Raw genomic sequence first — 17,538 nt, 5'->3', positions numbered from 1 at the left:
TGAGTACGATCGGTTGATTGACACCCCCTGCTGGCGGCCAATTGGCCGCAAATCTGCAGAGGGCGGCACAAGAGCTGCTGGTGCAATGCTGAATGCGGAGAGCGTATTGCTCTCCGCATTCAGCGAGGTCTGTCGGATCTGATCCGCACTGTCGGATCAGGCCTGACAGACCTTTGTTAAATAGGCCCCTATGTGTTTTTTTAATAGCAGGAATTAACTTTCTATTTTCAATAAAAAGATCCAAATGACAGACAAGGGAAATGGTCACAACCGAACTGCAGACATAAGCTGCAAAAGGGGAATGGAACTCTTACCTGGGTTAAATAGGTTTTGTTGATCAGGGCCGGAATTTGTGAGGAGGATGCATATAATCAACAGGCTCCCAGGAATGCTTCTTGGGACCTTATGCCTTCAACTGACCATGACGCTATCTGGAATTTAGAATATCGTGGACCTCATATTCTTCAAAGCCTTCAACAATAACAGGTTTAGGTCAAAAATATTGTCTACCCAGGAAAGCATTATCAGCTTCAGAAGAGATGTATGGGGCATTGGTGAGTGTGAGGCGACATGGAGGGTTCAAGATGTAAATAATACAAGTTTAGGGGCTGGGTAAACAGACCATGCAATAATAACAGCTTAAAAGTCCAAAATATTTCCAACAATTATAAACATTTAACAAGGCTTACACCACTCTGTACACACAGTTTCTGCATTCAGGATGTACCAACATTAGATGACATGAAAATCAGAAAAACAGAATTTATGCTTACCTGATAAATTACTTTCTCCAACGGTGTGTCCGGTCCACGGCGTCATCCTTACTTGTGGGATATTCTCTTCCCCAACAGGAAATGGCAAAGAGTCCCAGCAAAGCTGGTCACATGATCCCTCCTAGGCTCCGCCCACCCCAGTCATTCGACCGACGGACAGGAGGAAATATATATAGGAGAAACCATATGGTACCGTGGTGACTGTAGTTAGAGAAAATAATTCATCAGACCTGATTAAAAAACCAGGGCGGGCCGTGGACCGGACACACCGTTGGAGAAAGTAATTTATCAGGTAAGCATAAATTCTGTTTTCTCCAACATTGGTGTGTCCGGTCCACGGCGTCATCCTTACTTGTGGGAACCAATACCAAAGCTTTAGGACACGGATGAAGGGAGGGAGCAAATCAGGTCACCTAAACGGAAGGCACCACAACTTGCAAAACCTTTCTCCCAAAAATAGCCTCCGAAGAAGCAAAAGTATCAAATTTGTAAAATTTGGCAAAAGTGTGCAGTGAAGACCAAGTCGCTGCCTTACATATCTGGTCAACAGAAGCCTTGTTCTTGAAGGCCCATGTGGAAGCCACAGCCCTAGTGGAGTGAGCTGTGATTCTTTCAGGAGGTTGCCGTCCGGCAGTCTCATAAGCCAATCGGATAATACTTTTAAGCCAAAAGGAAAGAGAGGTAGAAGTCGCTTTTTGACCTCTCCTTTTACCAGAATAAACAACAAACAAGGAAGATGTTTGTCTGAAATCTTTAGTAGCCTCTAAATAGAACTTTAGAGCACGGACAACGTCCAAATTGTGTAACAAACGTTCCTTCTTTGAAACTGGATTCGGACACAAAGAAGGTACAACTATCTCCTGGTTAATATTTTTGTTAGAAACAACTTTAGGAAGAAAACCAGGCTTAGTACGCAAAACCACCTTATCTGCATGGAAAACCAGATAGGGCGGAGAACACTGCAGAGCAGATAACTCTGAAACTCTTCTAGCAGAAGAAATTGCAACTAAAAACAAAACTTTCCAAGATAGTAACTTAATATCTATGGAATGTAAAGGTTCAAACGGAACCCCTTGAAGAACTGAAAGAACTAGATTTAGACTCCAGGGAGGAGTCAAATGTCTGTAAACAGGCTTGATCCTAACCAGAGCCTGAACAAAAGCTTGAACATCTGGCACAGCTGCCAGTCTTTTGTGTAGTAAGACAGATAAAGCAGAGATCTGTCCCTTTAGAGAACTTGCAGATAATCCTTTCTCCAAACCTTCTTGTAGAAAGGAGAGAATCTTAGGAATTTTTATCTTATTCCATGGGAATCCTTTGGATTCACACCAACAGATATATTTTTTCCATATTTTATGGTAAATTTTTCTAGTCACAGGTTTTCTGGCCTGAACCAGAGTATCTATCACCGAATCTGAAAACCCACGCTTTGATAGAATCAAGCGTTCAATCTCCAAGCCGTCAGTTGGAGGGAGACCAGATTTGGATGTTCGAATGGACCCTGAACAAGAAGGTCCTGTCTCAAAGGTAGCTTCCATGGTGGAGCCGATGACATATTCACCAGGTCTGCATACCAAGTCCTGCGTGGCCACGCAGGAGCTATCAAAATCACCGAGGCCCTCTCCTGACTGATCCTGGCTACCAGCCTGGGAATGAGAGGAAACGGTGGGAATACATAAGCTAGGTTGAAGGTCCAAGGTGCTACTAGTGCATCTACTAGAGTCGCCTTGGGATCCCTGGATCTGGACCCGTAGCAAGGAACCTTGAAGTTCTGACGAGACGCCATCAGATCCATGTCTGGAATGCCCCATAATTGAGTTATTTGGGCAAAGATTTCCGGATGGAGTTCCCACTCCCCCGGATGGAATGTCTGACGACTCAGAAAATCCGCTTCCCAATTTTCCACTCCTGGGATGTGGATTGCAGACAAGTGGCAGGAGTGATCCTCCGCCCATTGAATTATTTTGGTCACTTCTTTCATCGCCAGGGAACTCTTTGTTCCCCCCTGATGATTGATATAAGCAACGGTCGTCATGTTGTCTGATTGGAACCTTATGAATTTGGCCTTTGCTAGTTGAGGCCAAGCTCTGAGAGCATTGAATATCGCTCTCAGTTCCAGAATGTTTATCGGGAGAAGAGACTCTTCCCGAGACCATAGACCCTGAGCTTTCAGGGATTCCCAGACCGCGCCCCAGCCCACTAGACTGGCGTCGGTCGTGACAATGACCCACTCTGGCCTGCGGAAGCTCATTCCCTGGGACAGATGGTCCAGGGTCAGCCACCAACGGAGTGAATCTCTGGTCTTTTGATCTACTTGAATCATTGGAGACAAGTCTGTATAATCCCCATTCCACTGTTTGAGCATGCACAGTTGTAATGGTCTTAGATGAATTTGTGCAAAAGGAACTATGTCCATTGTTGCAACCATCAATCCTACTACTTCCATGCACTGCGCTATGGAAGGACGAGGAACAGAATGAAGCACTTGACAAGAGCTTAGAAGTTTTGATTTTCTGACCTCTGTCAGAAAAATCCTCATTTCTAAGGAATCTATTATTGTTCCCAAGAAGGGAACCCTTGTTGACGGGGACAGAGAACTTTTTTCTTTGTTCACCTTCCATCCGTGAGATCTGAGAAAGGCTAGAACGATGTCCGTATGAGCCTTTGCTTTTGACAGGGACGACGCTTGTATTAGAATGTCGTCCAAGTAAGGTACTGCTGCAATGCCCCTTGGTCTTAGAACCGCTAGAAGGGACCCTAGCACCTTTGTGAAAATCCTTGGAGCAGTGGCTAATCCGAATGGGAGGGCCACAAACTGGTAATGTTTGTCCAGAAAAGCGAACCTTAGGAACTGATGATGTTCTTTGTGGATAGGAATATGTAGGTACGCATCCTTTAGATCCACGGTAGTCATAAATTGACTTTCCTGGATGGTGGGTAGAATCGTTCGAATAGTTTCCATTTTGAACGATGGTACCCTGAGAAATTTGTTTAGGATCTTCAAATCCAAAATTGGTCTGAACGTTCCCTCTTTTTTGGGAACTACGAACAGATTGGAATAAAATCCCATTCCTTGTTCCTTTATTGGAACTGGGTGTATCACTCCCATCTTTAACAGGTCTTCTACACAATGTAAGAATGCCTGTCTCTTTATTTGGTTTGAGGATAAGTGAGACTTGTGGAACCTTCCCCTTGGGGGTAGTTCCTTGAATTCCAGGAGATAACCTTGAGAAACTATTTCTAGCGCCCAAGGATCCTGAACATCTCTTGCCCAAGCCTGAGCAAAGAGAGAGAGCCTGCCCCCCACCAGATCCGGTCCCGGATCGGGGGCTACTCCTTCATGCTGTTTTGTTAGCAGTGGCAGGCTTCTTGGCCTGCTTACCCTTGTTCCAGCCTTGCATTGGTTTCCAGGCTGGTTTGGGTTGTGAGGCATTACCCTCTTGCTTAGAGGATGCAGAATTAGAGGCTGGTCCGTTTCTGCGAAAGGGACAAAAATTAGGCTTATTTTTAGCCTTAAAAGACCTATCCTGTGGAAGGGCGTGGCCCTTTCCTCCAGTGATGTCTGAAATAATCTCTTTCAATTCTGGTCCAAATAAAGTTTTACCTTTGAAAGGGATGTTAAGCAATTTTGTCTTGGATGACACATCCGCTGACCAAGACTTTAGCCAAAGCGCTCTGCGCGCCACGATAGCAAACCCTGAATTTTTCGCCGCTAATCTGGCTAATTGCAAAGCGGCATCTAAAATAAAAGAGTTAGCCAATTTAAGTGCGTGAACTCTGTCCATAACCTCCTCATATGGAGTTTCTCTACTGAGCGACTTTTCTAGTTCCTCGAACCAGAACCACGCTGCCGTAGTGACAGGAACAATGCATGAAATTGGTTGTAGAAGGTAGCCTTGCTGTACAAAAATCTTTTTAAGCAAACCTTCCAATTTTTTATCCATAGGATCTTTGAAAGCACAACTATCTTCGATAGGAATAGTAGTGCGTTTGTTTAGAGTAGAAACTGCCCCCTCGACCTTGGGGACTGTCTGCCATAAGTCCTTCCTGGGGTCGACCATAGGAAATAATTTCTTAAATATAGGGGGGGGAACAAAAGGTATGCCGGGCTTTTCCCACTCCTTATTTACTATGTCCGCCACCCGCTTGGGTATAGGAAAAGCGTCGGGGGGCACCGGAACCTCTAGGAACCTGTCCATCTTGCATAATTTCTCTGGAATGACCAAATTGTCACAATCATCCAGAGTAGATAACACCTCCTTAAGCAGTGTGCGGAGATGTTCTAATTTAAATTTAAATGTCACAACATCAGGTTCAGCTTGATGAGAAATTTTTCCTGAATCTGAAATTTCTCCATCAGACAAAAACTCCCTCATGGCCCCTTCAGATTGGTGTGAGGGTATGACAGAACAATTATCATCAGCGCCCTCTTGCTCTTCAGTGTTTAAAACAGAGCAATCGCGCTTTCTCTGATAAGTAGGCATTTTGGATAAAAGATTTGCTATGGAGTTATCCATTACAGCCGTTAATTGTTGCATGGTAATAAGTATTGGCGCACTAGATGTACTAGGGGCCTCCTGCATGGGCAAAACTGGTGTAGACACAGTAGGAGATGATGTAGTATCATGTTTACTCCCCTCATTTGAGGAATCATCTTGGGCAATATCATTATCTGTGGCAGTACTGTCCTTACTTTGTTTGGACGCTATGGCACAATTATCACATAAATTTAAATGGGGAGACACATTGGCTTTCATACATATAGAACATAGCTTATCTGAAGGTACAGACATGTTAAACAGGCTTAAACTTGTCAACAAAGCACAAAAACGTTTTAAAATAAAACCGTTACTGTCACTTTAAATTTCAAACAGAAAACACTTTATTACTGAATATGTGAAAAAGTATGAAGGAATCGTTCAAAATTTCACCACAGTGTCTTAAAGCCTTAAAAGTATTGCACACCAAATTTCAGAGCTTTAACCCTTAAAATAACGGAACCGGAGCCGTTTTTAAATTTACCCCTATACAGTCCCAGCTATAGTCTTTGCTAAGACCCAACCAAGCCCTGAGGGGAATACGATACCAAATGACGCCTTCTAGAAGCTTTTTCAGAGATTTTTAGACCCTCACACATGCATCTGCATGCCCTGTTCTCAAAAAACAACTGCGCATTAATGGCGCGAAAATGAGGCTCAGTCTATAACTAGAAAGGCCCCCTGACTGAAAAAAGTGTCCAACACAGTGCCTGCCGTTTTATAAGCGTTCCCCAAGATTATAAATGCCAATTGTTAGCCTAAATCTGAATAATATGCCCAAATAAAGCAATCGATTTAGCCCATAAAAATGTCTACCAGTTTTTTAGCCCATATTAAGCCCTTTATTCTGTTTGTTTGACTAAGAAAATGGCTTACCAGTCCCCATGAGGGGAAATGACAGCCTTCCAGCATTACACAGTCTTGTTAGAAATATGGCTAGTCATACCTTAAGCAGAAAAATCTGCTAACTGTTTCCCCCAACTGAAGTTACTTCATCTCAACAGTCCTATGTGGAAACAGCAATCGATTTTAGTTACTGTCTGCTAAAATCATCTTCCTCTTACAAACAGAAATCTTCATCCTTTTCTGTTTCAGAGTAAATAGTACATACCAGCACTATTTTAAAATAACAAACACTTGATAGAAGAATAAAAACTACATTTAAACACCAAAAAAACTCTTAACCATCTCCGTGGAGATGTTGCCTGTGCAACGGCAAAGAGAATGACTGGGGTGGGCGGAGCCTAGGAGGGATCATGTGACCAGCTTTGCTGGGACTCTTTGCCATTTCCTGTTGGGGAAGAGAATATCCCACAAGTAAGGATGACGCCGTGGACCGGACACACCAATGTTGGAGAAAGGTCAATATATTGAGCATCAAACTTATTAAATGTTGAATGAAAAAAAGACGTGTAATGGGGAATGCTGTGAAGATATGTTTTTTCCTAAAAGTCAGAGAAGCTAATAGTGTGCCTGTAGTTGTGTTGCAACTGCTGGAACATGAGAAAGAATATGTAATCTAGGAACAATAAAAAGATAAAATCCATAGTTAGCAAGAAGATAAGACATGCAGCTGGAATCATGTGATTCTGGATCTTGGCATTATGAGCTCTCATTCTCTCTAGTTCTGGAGCAAAGAAGAAAACCAAGAGCAAGCCAGAAAAACAGGAACTAGCATAACAGGATACAAGACTGACAGTAGCAAAAAAAAACCCATCAACAACTAGAATAAAATGCTTCTCAGGTGAAATAGCTTCTCTTGATGAAGACATGTGCAGATGACATTGCACCTGGCATTGGAGCCACTTGCCAGCCTCAGCATAGACCGCTGGCATATCTTTTTATGAGAAGCACTCTGTTTGCACAGTCAACTGCAACTAGAAGCATTACCACAACTGGTACACACGGCAAGGAACTGGGAATGCACCATGTCTTTAGTATAACAGGTAACTGACAAATGTTCTAAAGAGTTTTCAAACCTTCACACTTGTTCTCTTATGAAGGTCTCACTCACTTCTGCTCATTGTCAGACCGTCTAGTACCACCAAGGTCTGCTGGGATCATAGTTAGCAGCAACAGACACCATCTCATTCACCTGTTCTCATGTGTCTTTTCAAACTTCACTTTATTTGACTCTGACTGTGCATTATACTTTTAGAGATGCACCAAGGCATGACTTCTAACTGGCTTAACAATTGGGCAATGCTCAGAACAGATGCCAATCTCTCAGAAATGGCAGTGCAATGGTGAAGCCATGAAAGTTAAAAAGCATGGTCCCCAAGGAGGAGACTCTTCCTCATCAATATTCTGTATCTCAGTTTAATTTATCTCCCTCTCTTCATGGGCAAGAAACTCTCACAACCCACAAAAACAAAACTGTGAAACTGATGTTTAAATATCAATGCCAGGAAAGTTTATAGCATTCTAAATTAGTTTCTTCTATATGAATGCCTTGAAATGCTATTCAAAATATGTGATACCCTGCTAAGCACAATGGCCTGGATTAGAGCACACATTGACTTACCTTATGATGTTTTTCCTGGGTTTCACATTCATCTATGCTACTATTAGCATAAGCTGGATGTAATAAAGGCTTTCTTTCTTCCTAAGATGTTTACAATGGCCAAGAGCACCCAGTTGTTAGGTAGGTCAGTTCTGAGTGTTTCTCACTATTCATTAGTTTTATTTATGCAGAAGTCTGGAATTGTTTATTGGTTAGACCACGTTTTCCTGCACACACCTTATATAATTATTTGTTCTTGGTTGCACACTGAAGAAAACACAATCTAATTATGGGTATCTGAATATAGTCTCTTTGTAAGGGTTCACCCCCTGACCTTTTTAATGGGCGCACCACCCTTCTGATTTTACGGACCAACCAGCTAAAAATGTAAGCCAATATTTAAAATGAGCTAATTGAACAACATCTCATTAAATAAATGTGTGTTAAATTATGCAATTAGTTTGTGCTTTGTATAGCAGAAAATGTAATAATATTTTAAAGTATGAAACTGACCCCACCTGGCTACTTCATAAAGCTGCTTTGCCTTTCTCTGCTGATGTTTTATTGAAAGATGCTGAATGTGGCTGGTTCTTGTTGCCTATCTGATTGTTGATAATATTAATCGCTCATTCATTTTTAGGGTGAAAGAGGGTTACCAGGGCAAATGGGACTGCCTGGTATTCGTGGAATTGAAGGAGGCATGGGGCTTCCAGGACTAAAAGGGGAACTGGGACCTAAAGGGTATCCGGTAAGTGACTCAGATGTATGTGTGCATGTGTGTCCTTTTGTCTATTTCACACGCTTTTTCTTTGTAGCTTTTGTGTCTTTGGCCAAACTATGTGTTTTTGTCTTTTCCTATTATCACTTTGTCTTTTGTATATCTTCAGAGATGTGTGGTGCTTACCTAATTCAGTCTCTTCTCTAACCTTCTGTTTCTCTTCAATTTCCCAGGGGGATCCTGGGGAAGCTGGTTTTCCTGGCATAGCTGGATTATTTGGACCAAAGGTACGGGTTCTATATTTTGAACAGTGTTGCAAATTTCAAGATACATACATTTTGGCTAAAATCCCTCCTTTTTTAAAAATAAAAAAAAGAAAACTGAACCAACTGTTTGCAAAATATACAGCATTTGTTTATTGTTAGGAATATAATGGATGTGGCTTATAAGGGTTGTGTTCTGGTTTTGTTTTAAGGGACCCCCTGGAGATATTGGATTCAAGGGCATTCAAGGACCCAAAGGTCCTCCAGGTTTGATGGTAAGTTTCTGAACCCCAGGGTTTGAACTTTTTGTGCATTTGTCTTGCAGACACATTGCAGTTATATTGAATATTGCATGCACAACTTGTGATCTGTTCTTTTTCTCCCAGGGAAATGAAGGTGCTATTGGTCTTATGGGAATTATGGGTCCCACTGGAGTACCAGTAAGTACCAGATTTTTCTATATTCTGTTCATTCAGTGGTCAGACCTATTGTTTGCCAGATTGTAATACATGAAAGTGCATGAGTGTAAAGCACACGATAGTAAGTCCACCGAAACCTCATATGGCTAAGAAAATCCTGTTAGACGGCTGAAGCCTGGTAACCTGGTTTCCTAAATTCCCTTTTTCTGTTTGAAAATGACACTGTACTATACATAAACAATACAATTATCCCTGTCCTTCAACATTTGTAAACCTCCAGCACTTTACACCCATCTTTGTCAGAGCACTAAGTGAAATGATGGTTTACAAGAGTAAAATGCGTGGAGTTAGGAACCCTTTTATAAACAGACCTATATATCTCTTACTTTATGATGTACACCAGATCCATCACGTTTCTTTGCCACTTTCAGGGTCCAGCAGGAGACAAAGGGAATCAAGGAGACACAGTAAGTAAACCTCCTGTATTTTAACCTTGCATGATAACGGTTGAGTAAGAATAACCACAGGGTTATAAATATAACAATTTTTAAGTAATGACCTGAAATATAAAAACACATGAAGTTTTGTAGCTTATTTAGTACTTTAAGCTAAAAAGGGACATTAGACCCAAAAAATTGTCTTACACAATTCAGATAGTGCACACAATTTTAAACAACTTTCCAATTTACTTCTATTATTTAATTTGCTTTATTCTCTTGGTGTCCTTTGTGCTGTGAGTTAGGTGCTGATTGGTGGCTTCACATATCTTGTCATTGGCTAACCCGTTATGCACAGCTAGCTCCCTGTAGTGAATTGCTGCTCCTTCAACAAAGGATACTAAGATAATGAAGCTAATTTAATAAAATAAGTAAATTGAAAAGTTGTTTGAAATTGTATGCTCTGTATAACTCATGAAAGAAAGAAAAAATGGGTTTCGTGTCACTTTAAGTTCCTCCATTTTGGAAAATACTGATGCTGAATTAATTCTTAGATGATTTCCATTATAACATCACCACCTGTAGATCAAGTATGACTCACACGAGCCTAGGGAGTATCATGTATATCTCTGTAAATTCACTGACAAAAAAATCCCTGAAAGCTGGCAACACTTTTGTGAACATATTTTAGTGACCAGTGTACCAAAAACCACAGTACAAGTCAGTGTACAAATAGACTGTAAGCCCAGCAGAGTGGGGTCGCAACCTGTTTGATGTTGTAGCAAATCTGGGGAAATTAAATGTTTTCAATGCACTTTATTTTTCTTTGTTTTGCAAACAATGTTGTCTCTCCATCTTTTCCCTAATTTTGCTTAGATAAATAAGTGAAACGTCTGACCTAATGCTTTAAGAAAGAATCATAAATCAGATTATACTTTATAGCCAGATTTATGCTTTAATGTACACATCTAATGTTTTTGATTTCAACAGGGTCTCACATATTATATAGCCTCTTAAATAAGCCCCCAGCTTATATATTGAGAATATTAAGATAAAATGTTTGTGTTATGAACCAAAGTACAGATGAAAATGACCTTTAACCTGTATGGATAGACACAATGCAGAGATATATAACTTCCACTGACTTGTAAAATGTATTTATAAGTGTGTGTATTGTTATGCAATATCCTGTAATTCTCTGATCACTGTCTCCCTTTCCTTACAGGGAGTAGCAGGCCCTCGGGTAAGTTCATCATACCAATGCCTAATAATCTGTAAGTATGATTATCAGTCTGGGATGATAATAGATCTTCTGCAGATTGTATTTATGACATGATATATTTGGTTCTCATCCTTATCAATTTTATTTAGGGTCCTCCTGGTCCACGTGGAAAACCCGGCCCACCGGTAAGAATAAAACACAGCTCTCACTTTGCTTGATAAACATTTATGTTCTACTGGACAATGCACATAGCTATTGTGAGTTCACCTGATAGGCTGCACACACCTGTGATTAGATTAGTGCCTCTCCCTCCCTATAACAAGTAGCCAGGAGAACATACTAACTGAACTTATCTAGCTAGGGTGGTAGAGCCTCTTAATAGCAGTATGATCTTAGGCTTCATTTAGAGGCAACAGGGGAATTGTAGTGGGATGCTATGCTGCTGTCAAGTAACTTTACATTTCTATATATGTCTACAATACTTTGTATTAGGGCCGTGCAACATGACTATCCAACAAGTTCTTAGTTGGTAAATGAGTCAAGAAACCCATACACAAGTTCTGTTTCATCTACTAATAGAAATGTAGTTAAATGAGCCGTAATCCTCTCAGGAGGCTGTTGTCCAGCTGTCTCATAAGCCAACCAAATAACACTTCTCAACCAAAAGGAAAGAGTAGGAAAAGTGAAGTGGCCTTCTGGCCCTTACGTTTCCCAGAGAACACAACAAAAAGAGCAGTAGATTGTCAAAAGTCTCTAGTTTCCTGCAGATAAAACCTCAGAGCATGCACGTCCAAGTTATGCAACAGATGTTCCTTCTGAAAAGAAGGGTTAGGACAGAACGAAGGAACAACAATTTCCTGATTTCCAACTTGGTACAAAGGGGACCGCCTTATCCGCATGAAAAATAAGGTAAGGGGGTCACATTGCAGAGCCGAAAGCTCTGAGACTCTACGAGCAGAGGAAATAGCGAGAAGTAACAAAACTTTCCAGGATAACAGTTTAATATCAACAGAGTGCATAGGCTCAAACGGAGCCTGCTGCAGAACGAGATTAAGGCTCCATGGAGGAGCAACAGACTTAAACACAGGCCTGATTCTGCCCAAGGCCTGAACAAAGGATTGAACATCTGGCAAGTCCACCAGACGTTTACGTAAATGGATCGAAAGGGCAGAGATCTGACCTTTCAGAGTACTGACTGACAAGCCCTTCTCCAGGCCCTCCTAAAGAAAAGACAGGATGCGGGGAACCCTCACCTGACGCCACACCTTATGGTAAATCTTGGGAGTTACCGGCTTACGAGCCTGAAGCTCGTTTCAAAAACCTTTTCTGAAAAACCTCGTATAGACAAGACTAGGCGTTCAATCTCCAAGCAGTCAGCTTCAGATAATCTAGGTTTGGATGGAGGAAAGGACCCTGACGTAGGAGGAAGGGAAGACAGAATAAAAATAAGGCTGCTCACTTTACTTAATAGCGTAAATCATATAGTGCAACATAGAAAGGGGAATTCTATAAACATATGTAAAAAGAAAGAGGACTACACAAATCTAAGGAAGGAAAGACATCCTTACCAGGTCTGCAAACCAGATTCTAAGAGGCCAAGCTGGAGCGATTAGAATCACAGATACCCGCTCCTGTTTGATACGAGCCATCACACGAGAAAGAAGGGTAAACGGAGGAAACAGATAAATGAAGTCCCAAGGAACCGCGAGAGCGTCGACCAGAGCTGCTTGCAGATCTCTTGATCTTGACCCGTATTTTGGAGGTTTGGCATTTAGATGAGACGCCATCAGATCCAACTCCGGAACTCCCCGCCTGAGGGTTATCATCGAGAATACTTCCGGATAATCCGCTTGCCAGTTGTCCACCCCTGGGATGTGGATGGCAGAAAGGTGACAATTGGGAGACTCTGCCCACTGAAGTATACGAGTCACCTTCTTCATAGCTAAGGAGCTCTGAGTTCCTCCCTGGTGGTTGATGTAGGCCACTGAGGTAATTTTGTCCAATTGGAATCTGATAAACCGGACCAAACTCAGTTGAGGCCAAGCTAGCAGTGCATTGAAGATTGCTCTCAACGCTAGAATATTTTTTGGGAGTCTAAAGTCCCTGAAATCTTAAGCAATCCCAAACTGCTCTCCAGCTCGAAAGGCTGGCGTCCATGGTCACAATACACGAAGATGGTCTCAGGAAGCATGTGCCCTGGGACAGATTGTCCTGAGAGAGCCATCAGGACAGATAATCTCTTGTCCAGATGTCTAAGACTATCCTCTGAGAGAGTTCAGAGTGGTTTCCGTTCCATTGCCTGAGCATGTCTAAGATGGAAATGAGCAAATGGAATAATGTCCATGAAAGCCACCATGAGACCAATTACTTCCATATACATTTCCACTGATCGACGGATATAGGACTGAAGAAATAGACAGGCAGCAAGAAGTTTGGATTTTCTGACCTCCATCAAGAATATCTTCATGGAGATCGAGTCTATAATCGTCCCTAGAAAACATACACTGGTATTTGGTACCAAGGAACTCTTTTCCAGATTCACCTTCCACCCATGAGAACGAAGAATCAATAACAAAGAATCTATGGGATCTTGGCAAATGAAAAGATGGTGCCTGAACCAAGATATCATCCAGGTATGGAGCCACTGCAATTCCTTGAGATCTAGCCACTGCCAAAAGTGCCAAAACCGTTGTAAAGATTTGAGGGGCAGTGGCTAGGCCGAAAGGTAGGGCTACAAATTGGAAGTGTTTGTCCAAAAAGGCAAATCGCAGGAATCGGAAATGTTCCCTGTGTATAGGAACATGAAGATACGCATCCTTCAGGTCTATGGTTGTCATAAACTGACCCTCCTTAACTAAAGGGAGAATAGAACGGATATTCTACATTTTGAAGGATGGAACCTTGAGAAATTTGTTGAGACACTTTAGGTCTAGAATGGGTCAAAAAGTTTAATCTTTCTTGGGAGCCACATCCAGATTGGAATAGAATCATTGGCCCTGTTCCGCCAGAGGAACTGGGACAATCACTCCTAGAGAAGCAAGATCTTTTACACAGTTTAAGAACGCCTCTCTCTTTATCTTGTTTGTATATAATCTTGACAGGAGAAACCTGCCTCTGGAAGGACAAGATTTGAATCCTATCCTGTATCCCTGGGAGACTACTTCCACCGCCCAAGGATCTGGGACATTGCGAATCCAAGCCTGCTGAAAGAAGGAAAGCCTGCCCTCACCTGATCCATGACTGGATCGGGGGCAGACCCTTCATGCTGATTTACTCTCAGAGGAAGGCTTCTTGGATTGCTTCCCTTTATTCCATGGCTGGCTAGACCCCCATCAAGTCTTGCCTTGCTCAGGCTTGGAGGAAGAAGAGGATGATTTTTGTCCCTTAAAGTTGCGAAAGGAACGAAAATTAGAATTTTGGTGACCCTTGGGTCTACTCTTCTTGTCCTGTAGCAGAAAGGCTCCCTTTCAACCTGTAACTGTGAAAATGATTTCAGCCAGACCAGGACCAAATAAAGTCTTGCCCTTAAAGGGCAGAGACAGACGTTTAGACTTTGGAAGTTACGTCAGCAGACCAAAACTTTAGCCACAGGACTCTGCAAGAAAGTAAGGCAAAGCTAGAAATCTTTGCCCCCAAGCAAACTACTTGCATGCTGGCATCACAGATAAAGGTATTAGCTAGCTTTAAAGTCTTGATCCTATCCTGGATCTCCTCTATTGTGGTCTCCTCCGAAATCAGATCGGACAAGAAGTCACACCAATAAGAGTCTGCACCGGCAACAGTCGCAGTACTAGCAACCGGTTGCCATTGTAGACCCTGGTGTAGAGACATTTTTCTTAAGTAACCTTCCAGTTTCCTATCCATAGGGTCCTTAAATGAGGAACTATTCTCAAGAGGAATAGTGGTTCTCTTGGCTAGAGTGAATATAGCGCCCTCTACCTTAGGCACAGTGTGCCAAAGATCACGCACAGAGTCAGCAACAGGAAACATCTTTTTAAAAACAGGATAAGGGGGGTGGGGGAGGAACCCCTGGCTTCACCCATTCCTGAGCTATAATGTCAGACATGCAATCTGGAATAGGAAATACTTCCACAGATGTAGGCTTGACATCAAAAGCTCTGTTAAGTTTATTAGCCCTTTTAGGGGTCTCTGTGACTGTAGTTTCAGAGTCCTCCAACATAGCGAGAACCTCTTTCAAAAGTAAACGGAGGAATTCAAGCTTAAATCTAAAATTTACCTACTCTGGGTCCGCTGTACTAGCAACAGCAGATTCAGAATTTGAGATATCGCCCTCAGAAGCCACTGAGGAATGCTCCTCCTCAGACAACTGAGACAGACTGACTAATGCAGCCTTGGTGGAGCCAGAACTTTTAGGATTAAACATTTTCTTAGATTTTCATTTTCTCTTACCAGAAATAGGTAAGGCACTCAAAGCTCCAGAGACTGCAGAAGTCAGTTGTGCAGCAAAATCGCCTGGTAAATATACACCCCCAGGAACAGGTTGAGAGGAACTGCAGGGCACTGCTTGTGAAACTGTTAAAGCTTGGGACATTTGAGGAGAAAGCTAAGGCATGGCACAGACAACATTATTCTGAGAGACAGATGGCTCTGAGAGGTAATCTGTGTTTTTAGACATTAACGTCTTATTTAAGCATGTGGAACAAAACTGCACAGGAGGAATAATTTGAGCCTCCAAGCAATATAAATATTTGTCAAACGACAGAGCAAGGTTTTTATCAAGAGTCCATCTTGCTGGAAAGAGACTTCCAAAAACAATTATAAAAACTTTATTAAACCTAATTAATAAAAACTTCCTTAGTACTTCTTGACTGATAATGAAAAAAGTTGGCAATAAAACCCTTAAGAGGGAAAAAAAAAAGGCACCGCTATACCTCAGCCTTGCTAAGGAAACTTACCACTCTGGTGACCAGGGAACCCACTGTAGATCTAAAGCACAGATAGATCAGAATAATAAGATGAGGATGTGATCTATGACTGCTAAACACTCTCAGATGATGCTGGAATCTGCAGCGACGCTCCGCTCTCCAAGCCAGCAGTGTTGAAAAGCCGAAGCGGAAAAGCTGAGAATGATCACGTGATCGCAACATAAGAAAAACATGCTGCGCCACAGCAAAAAGTGTGCAAGTTCCGCTACGCTAAAACATAATATGAAAGTACCGATCCCTCACACGGAATGAAGATGCGGCCCCAATAATAAAAATAAGCTAGCAACAGCATATGGCATGAGTCCTATAGACTCTAAGCTTCTTCCTATGACCCACATAGAAGCAGCAAAACCACACACTATGAGGGCAATAAAAACTTAGCCCAAAAGTTTCAGTATCCCTCTCATGGCCAGCCTCAATTAAAAGGGGAGAATCCATTAACCCCTTAAGCTCAATTAAAGCAATTTCAGTGCCCTCTCAGTGCTGCCCAAATGTATATCACCGTAATAAACAATAACTATGTCCCATATGTTGTCCACAGAGGAATTTAACCTCCAAAGTGCTGAGTCCTTCCAACTCTAGAAGGCAAAAGCACCTGTGGATCCAGCTGCAGGGCAGGAAACAGCTCCTCAGGTATGACAGACTCAGCCGACCTCAGACAGGGACCTATAGAAAAAGAAAAGCAGAGTAACCAACCCTGGTTTTCTATAGAGGGGTAGCATAAATGTTAGAAGGTAAGCAAGGACTACCTCACTGTCTTCTAACTGCTAAACGCCACCATTGCTCTTACTAAAGAGGATTACATGGACACAGCATAGCTCCAATTCTTGTTTACAGGGAAAAGTACCCATTAAAGGATTAATATCTGCAGGCACCATCTTCGCACATCCTCCTGATGTACAAGGCAAAGAATGACTGGGGATTTATGGGAAGTGGAAGTGATACTTAACCACTCTGCTGAGGTGTTCTTTGCCTCCTCCTGGTGGCCATGAGTTGAATTCCCACTAGTAATTAGAATGGATTTGTGGTCTCTCCATGCCATTGGAACAAAATATATTAGGATACTGATTATGGAACATGTGCATAATTTAGGACAATGCAGGGAAAGTGCTTGCTGCCAACTGTACCTTACAGCAGAGCTGATAACAATGCTGTATGTTTTATATGTGATACAGAAAACACACACTAAATTGTACTATTTGCAAAAGAAAAAGGTAATAAAAAAAATCAGTTATTTTTGTACTGTAGTTGGTCAATTAATCTAACACTGAAGATACCCTGAAAATATGGTACAATAATTAGAATCTCCTTCTACACCTGAGACTTCAGTGTATGTCAAAGGAGGAAGTCTCATAAAGTTATATGCAAGCATTAGGTTATAGAAATATGCTTCAGATATGTTAAGTATTATGCTGGATTTTTAAAAAAATGTACTATCAATAAAAAAAAAACACAACATAAAGGCTTAAAGGGACACTGAACCCAATTTTTTTTTCTTTTGTGATTCAGATAGAGCATGACATTTTAAGCATCTTTCTAATTTACTCCTATTATCAAATTTTCTTCATTCTCGTTGTATCTTTATTTGAAAAGCAAGAATGTAAGTTTAGATGCCAGCCCATATTTGGTGAACAACCTGGTTTGTTCTTGCTGATTGGTGGATAAATTCATCCACCAATAAAAAAAGTGCTGTCTAGAGTGCTGAACAACAACAAAAAA

General features: G+C 41.7%; 1 protein-coding gene across 1 annotated transcript in view; it reads left to right on the top strand.

Moving 5' to 3' along the window:
* Positions 1-17,538, top strand: part of COL27A1 (collagen type XXVII alpha 1 chain) — a 591,531-nt gene that overhangs the window by 522,432 nt on the left and 51,561 nt on the right. Inside the window, exons 49-55 of the mRNA XM_053696152.1 lie at positions 8,455-8,562; positions 8,766-8,819; positions 9,008-9,070; positions 9,182-9,235; positions 9,646-9,681; positions 10,877-10,894; positions 11,023-11,058. Of these exons, the coding sequence (XP_053552127.1) occupies positions 8,455-8,562; positions 8,766-8,819; positions 9,008-9,070; positions 9,182-9,235; positions 9,646-9,681; positions 10,877-10,894; positions 11,023-11,058 (369 nt within the window). The remainder of the gene's footprint in view (positions 1-8,454; positions 8,563-8,765; positions 8,820-9,007; positions 9,071-9,181; positions 9,236-9,645; positions 9,682-10,876; positions 10,895-11,022; positions 11,059-17,538) is intronic.

This window comes from Bombina bombina, chromosome 12 (genome assembly GCF_027579735.1).
Source record: "Bombina bombina isolate aBomBom1 chromosome 12, aBomBom1.pri, whole genome shotgun sequence".
In the NCBI taxonomy this organism is placed as follows: domain Eukaryota; kingdom Metazoa; phylum Chordata; class Amphibia; order Anura; family Bombinatoridae; genus Bombina; species Bombina bombina.
This window is presented reverse-complemented; position numbering and strand designations above follow the sequence as displayed.